Source organism: Vombatus ursinus, unplaced genomic scaffold (assembly GCF_900497805.2).
Source record: "Vombatus ursinus unplaced genomic scaffold, bare-nosed wombat genome assembly UNPS02014810.1, whole genome shotgun sequence".
Lineage (NCBI taxonomy): Eukaryota > Metazoa > Chordata > Mammalia > Diprotodontia > Vombatidae > Vombatus > Vombatus ursinus.
Genome location: NW_020954588.1, coordinates 8040073 through 8046446, shown reverse-complemented (window position 1 = coordinate 8046446; position 6374 = coordinate 8040073). Strand labels below are relative to the sequence as shown.

The 6374-nt window shown below is 56.9% G+C and overlaps 1 protein-coding gene across 1 annotated transcript; it reads right to left on the bottom strand.

Moving 5' to 3' along the window:
- Window positions 1–481: 481 nt before the first annotated feature.
- On the bottom strand, window positions 482–2687 carry CHST2 (carbohydrate sulfotransferase 2). Its single transcript, XM_027876158.1, has one exon. The coding sequence runs from the start codon at window positions 2685–2687 to the stop codon at window positions 1083–1085; it is 1605 nt and encodes a 534-aa protein (XP_027731959.1). The 3' UTR covers window positions 482–1082.
- Window positions 2688–6374: the final 3687 nt, after the last annotated feature.

The window sequence follows — 6374 nt, the reverse complement described above, 5'->3', positions numbered from 1 at the left end:
TCAAATGACCAAATTCTGAACCGAGCTCTGGACAGAAAAATAAGTCCTCAGTTAAATCTTAACACTGTGATAGCCCAAAGCAGTTTTTTTGTTTTGTTTTGTTTTGTGTTGGTTTTTTTTGGAAATCACAGGAATTTGTACTTTCCTTCTTAGATTCATATCCGGGAAGGAAGAAGTTGTACTTTTCCACTGCTTTGCTCTACTTTTTTTTAGGGGTTTGGGGGTGGGGTGGTAGTATTAGTGAATTTGTGTACAAACGCTGGAACTGAAGCCTTACAGAAGCCTTGATTTATTTATAAGAAAGTGACTCCCAGCTCTGAGCAAAAAAGAGTCAGCCAAGCAAATGCTGCCTTCCCCCCCACACACACTCACCCCCACCAATCCATCTGGCTTTCCACGTGCGACAGGTACCCAGGAAAGCAAATGTGGCTTGCACCTGCACTGAACAACTACATAGATAATTCCAAAGCAACCAAAACAGTTATTAAAAAATGAATATCATTTATTATTTTATTTATTAATAATCACATGTAACCTCCGCTTTTTCCACAAAAATCCATTTCAGATTTTTGATTCGTGATTTCTGCCTCTCCCCTGGCCTCCCGACCCTCCTCGACCTCCCTAACCCTAACCCCACCCCACTCCCTCTCCAAAATCCAAGCTGTTCATTTACGACCACAGACACCACAGAAAGTTTGTAAACAAGATTTGGTTGCTGAAAAACGTGAACAACATCCCACTTCCGAAAGGAAGGTGGGGGGGATGGGATGGCATATGGAAGGAAGGAAGAGAAGGGAGGGGAAGGGAAACTTGCCAACTCTTTCAAGTCTTGCCTCTTCTGGGATGTACCCGTTGTAGCTGTTCCTTGAAACCCCATGACTCAAAACATTTATACCAAGTGTGAGTGTAATTATTTATATTATATAATATAGAGAGAATATTCCGTCCTCCCGCTTGGGGTTTAGGTTGTCCTTTGCACTACGCACCATGATCCTCCCGTGCCCACCTCTCCCGAGGTCTTGTGGGGGCGGGGCTCCGGGTGGGACAGAAGCCCCGTCCTGTCTCCCCTGCTAGACCCTGTCTTAGAGCCGGGGTTTCCGGAGCAAAGTCTTGCTGAGGTCTTTCACCTCCTCGGGGCTGTTGACCCTCTCGTAGCCCAGCACTGCCATGGGCTGGTAGCAGAACTCCTCCACCTGCTTGATCTGCTGGAAGGTGAGGGCAGCCCTCCAGGCGTTGGCCGCCTGGGTGGCATTTCGAGCGGACACCACGAAGGGTTTGGAGGAGGAGCCCGAGCCGCTGGTCATGTTCAAGGCAAACTGCTCCATCTCCGGGCTCACCAGGAGCCCCACGAAGTCGTACACCCTCCGCAGAGTCTTGACCGGGTCCCCCACGAGGTCCTCATAGCGCACCACCAAGTAGTGGTCCCGCAGCCAGTCGGGGGGCTGCAGAGCCGTCTGCAGGGTCTTGGCCATGCTGTTGCAGATGACTTCCATGGCCCCCAGGGCGTGGTAGTCGGCCGGGCCGCTCCCCAGCCCCTCCTTCTTCCCGCCCAGTTTGTGTCCGGCAGCCTCAAGGAAGGGCATGCGGTGCGCCCTCGGGTCCCGGCTGCGCACCACCTGCAGGCTCTCCCGAATGAGTCCGTGGCGGGAGCGAATGCGGGAACTGGCCACGGCCCGGGGATCCCGCACCAGGTGGATGACCTTGAGATCCAGGGCCGGGTCCCGCAGCAGCGGGGCCAGCACGGCCACGTCGAAAACCCGCACTCCCTTGATGACGAGGGTGCGGTACTTGCGGCACTCCTCCTCGAAGCGCGCCAGCCGCTGGGGAGGGCACTTCTTGCACACGCGGTCGTCCACCAGCCCCACCACCTCCTTGCGGTAGGCCGGGCACAGGGGCGACGAGCAGACCACCTTGTTGGTGGCGGCCCCGAAGATGCCCAGCGTCGTCAGGTTGCGCCCCCCGCTGCCCGCGGGGCTGTACAGCTGGAAGACGGACAGGTCGCAGCGGTAGAGGGCGCTCAGCATGTCCCGCGCCGCGCCCTGCAGGGACACCGCGTCGCCGGGGTACAGCTTCTGCCACACGTGCCACACGGGCTCGTAGAGGAAGAACACCTCGGGGTTCTGGTTGAAGAGCTCCCCGAAGAAGGACGAGCCCGAGCGCCACGTGGTGAACACGTAGACCAGCTGGCGCTTGCGGGGGCCCGGCCCGGGGCCCGAGCTGGAGCCGGGGCCGCTGCTGTTGCCGCCGCCGCCCCCCGCGCCGGGCCCCGCGCCGCCCGGGACCGCCGCGGCTGCGGGCGCGCGGTACAGGGAGCGGAGGTCGGGGCGCGCCTGCGAGCCGGCCTGGCGGGCGGGGGGCGGCGCGGCCCCCGGGGGCTCCCCGCGGCACTGCTGCGGCGGCTCCTTGTGCCACTTATAGTCCAGGAGGTTGAGCATGGTCAGCAGGAGCAGCAGCGCGTAGCCCGCGCACAGGACCAGCGCCTTCCTGCGGAACACCTTCATGCCGAGCGGCGAGGCGGGCCAGCGCCGGCCCAGGCGCCGCGGCCACGGGGGGAAGAGGGAGAAGCCGCCCGCGGCCGGGGCGCCGGGGGGCAGCGGCCGGATCTGGAGCAGCGGCGGCCGAGGCGCCGCCGCCGGGGACCAGGGGCTCCCTCCCGGAGGCAGAGCGCGGGCCGAACTGTTGCTCATCCCAGGCGCGGCGCAGCCCGGCGGCCCCGCGGAGGCCCTTCCCGGGGCGGAGACGACGCGGTCCGGCTGCGGCGGCTGCGGCTGCGGCTGCGGCGGGGGCCCGAGCCCAGGCTCGGGGTCGCGGAGGCTGCAGGCGGCGGCGGCGGCGGCTGCTCCCCGGCTCCTGGCGCTGTATCTCCCATGGCAGCGGCTCCGGGGAGCGTCTGTGGAAGGGGGGGGGAAAGGGAGGAAGGACAGGTTGGCACCGGGGGGTCGGGCAGCGCCCGCTTTCTCCCGACCCTCGCCCACCCGGAGCCCTCCGCGCGCCGACTCCCGCCCCCGCCCCTGGCCACCCCCTCTTTGTTTTGCGCCCGCTCACCTGGAAGTGCGGGCTTCCCCCGAAGCGGCCCCGGATCCGAACTCTCGGCCGGCCGGCTGGCTTCTGTCCGCGCCTCCCTCCTACCCTGCGGAGTGGGGGCGCGCCTTCAGGTCAGCCCGGAGACATGCCGGCCCGCGGCAGCCCCGAGCTAGAAAGAGTTTCCGATCGGCGCCGGACGCCCCGAGGCGCGGGGAGGCAAACTTTAATGGGGCCGCGGCGACCTGCCCAGCGCTCCGAAAAGTGCCCGCTGCGCCCCTGTCCTGGCCGCCAGCGGCAGCCCCTCAACTCTTCTCGGGTTCCTGCAACCCAATGCGCACTCACTCCGCTCCCCGGGGGGCCGAAGAGCTGGTGGAGCTGGGCAGTGGCGGTTATACTGGCCGCAGCCCCCCGAGAAATGTGTCGTTCAGGCTCTCCCTCTCCTTCCTTGGCTGGAAGCTTCTCATCTTCCTGGAGGAAGCGACGGCGGCGAGCGCCGGGGACCGGAGACAGCGTGCCTCGGCAGCGGCAGCTTCCTCTTCCATCCTCAAGAGGATGCCCGGCTGGGCAGCGCGGGCAGCCCCCGCCGCTCTGCAGTCTCTGACTAACTGGAGGGTTCCATGCAGACGCGCCTCTGTGCGAAGGACCCCGGAACCGACCACAGAGCTCCCCTCCCCCGCCGGTGCTCGCTGCCCCGGACCAACGAGGTCTCAGTAAGAAGGCAGCCTCCGCCTCCGAACGAAAGCTAAGCACCAGAGGATGCTACCCGACTCCCCCGGTCCCTGAGTCGCTGCAACAAGCTTTATCCTCGGTCTATGCATCGCTTCTCGCCACTCGCAGCGGGTTGGTGGGAGCGGCTGCCAATCGGACCGAACTCCTCCTCTTAGCCTCACATGCCCTCCTCCTCCCACCCAGCCAGGGTCCCACCTCCCTCCGCCCCCTCCACCCAGCCGCTTTTCTACTCCTCAAGCGGCTGCTTTACGGTGGTGGCTTAAGGTTTGTACCCGCCCGGTGGGCCCGGGCCCCCGGAAGCCGCTGCCGTTACTTGCTGTGTGTTCTCCGAGGCCGAGGCTGCTGGGAATTTCGCTGCCACTCTCCTGCTCTCCTGTCTTTTGCACAAGATGCCATGCCCCCCTGCCACCTCTCTGAGCCTGCCAGGCAAAGAAGGGGACTACGCATCCGAATGCTGCCAGGGGGAAGTGGGAGTTGTAATGGATCTTAGGCCTTACAGAGGAAGAAAGAAGAAAGACTTGTCCAAGGTCACACAGTGAGTTAGTGCAACGCCAGGATGGAAGCAGAGTCTCTGAGTCAGCAAGCCACTGTCCTTGGCACAGTGCTATCTACCCTCATCTCTTCTTTGCTCCATGAAAGAATTGATAATAAAGTTTGTCCCAGGCCCCGCCCCCACCACTGCCACATATGTCTTACCTAGCTGTATGTGTCAGATTCACTCCCCTCTTAAAGTCCCTTCCAGCTTTAAATCTCTAGCGCCAAGTACCTCCCGTGTTTACCCGGTTTCATGGGGGGCTCACAAGTCCTGCAGCTCCGCGGCCTCCAGAACGTCCTGTAGGGGAGCAAGCTAGTGTTGACTGTTTTGTAAGCCACCAACACAGAGGCAGCTTACAAGACTGAAGACTGTGACCCAGTGAAATTCACTTAACTTCTTTGTTTCTCCATATGTAAAATGGCACCACCTACTTCACCGGGCTTTTGTAAAGAAATTCTACTGCAATACTTAGTAAAGGAGCTATAATAAAATACTTAATAAAGGAGTTATAGAAATGAATTGGGATGAAACTAGAGACCTGTGATTGCATTGGTATAGGGACCTCCCCATGTGGGAAACTCCCTCCGTCTACCCAGTCACCTCTAAAAGAGAGCACTAAGCGGTTATATGATTTACCCAGGGTCACACTGCCAGTATGTATCGGAGGTGATTCAGAAATGAGCTAGTATTAAATAAATGTGAGAAATTATGAGTGATAATAAATGCGACCTCAGTGTTCTTCAATGCTCTCGGCCCTTTTCATAATTCTCTTCCTAATTGGTGGTTATCAGTGTCTCACCTCCTTTCCCTGCATCTTTTCTCTAAATCTTCAGTTCCTGGGTGCCTTGGTTCTTGGGGAGGAGGGACAGAGGGGTGGGTTAGTATCTTCCCATTCAGAAAGAACCGGATGGTTTTTTTGTTTTGTTTTGTTTTTCTTTTTATTATTTTGGTGGGGAAGAAAGGCTTTTTTTCTGCATAAATACTGTTCTACTTATTTTAGTTAATACGTTAATATGAGAAGCCTCATTACCTCACTTAACCTCCTAGTGCCTCAGGCAAGTCTCTAAGATTACAAATGGCAAAACAGGTGCCAATCTACTTTAGCAGACGTAGTTTACTCACAGGGAGTTTCCTATGCCAATGAGCTCCCAGGCCGATGGCTGCCTCCCCCCCCAAAAATAAACATGGCCCAGTCCAGAGTTGATGTTAGTAACCCACATTTCAATAGTACTTGAAGGCTTACAAAGCACCTTCCTCACACCATAGGAAGTTGTCCTGAAAGCATTTAATAATACATTTACATATTTATCCATTTTACAAATGAGAAAACAAACTCGAAGTTTAAGTGACCTGCTCAGGGTCAGGAAGTATTAGTCATTTGCCAGGGCTTTTATTGTCACAGGAGGGAACTAAGATAAAGACAGACTAATGAAGCAAGAAATTATGTTTTCCAATAAGAAGACATAAGGTTTACAAAGTGCTTTTCCTCAGAGCTGTGGAGGTAGGCCAGGAGTGGGGAACCTCAAGTGCTTGGTTTTGACCAAATCTAAACTTCAAAGAACAAATCCCTAATAAAAGGATTTGTTCTGTGAAGTTTGGATTCAGTCTAGAGGGCCATATGTGGCCTTGGAGCCGAAAGGTCCCCACCCTTTAGGGGAGTGTATTTCAAGCCCTATCATTCCATTTTACAGAAGATTGTGGCTGAGATACATTGGGTGGCTTACCTAGGGACTGGGAGGTAAATAGCAGAGCCCAGGTGAAAACATTTGCCCAAAATCATGTCTAATGGCCTGGAAACCAGGACTCATACTGAGGTTGCTCTGACTCCCCATCTAGTGCTCCCTATGTTACACCACACTGCCTCTCAAGATATCTTAGAGATCCCTTTTCCAAATTCCTCATTTTACAAATTGATGACTTGCCCAAGGTCAACCAGCTGAGATGGGTGGGACTAGAGCCCATGTTTCCTGACTCCACTTCCAGGACTCCTACAGCAGCATGGAAATTTATGACTCAAGAACCACAAGAAGACAGCTCTGGTCTCAAGTTGAGATCTTAGAGGCTTTAAAAAAAAAAAAGTTATGCT

What these genes read in the sequence shown, in the direction of transcription:
- CHST2 (XM_027876158.1), bottom strand. Translation starts at nt 2,687, where the DNA reads ATGAGCAACAGTTCGGCCCGCGCTCTGCCTCCGGGAGGGAGCCCCTGG.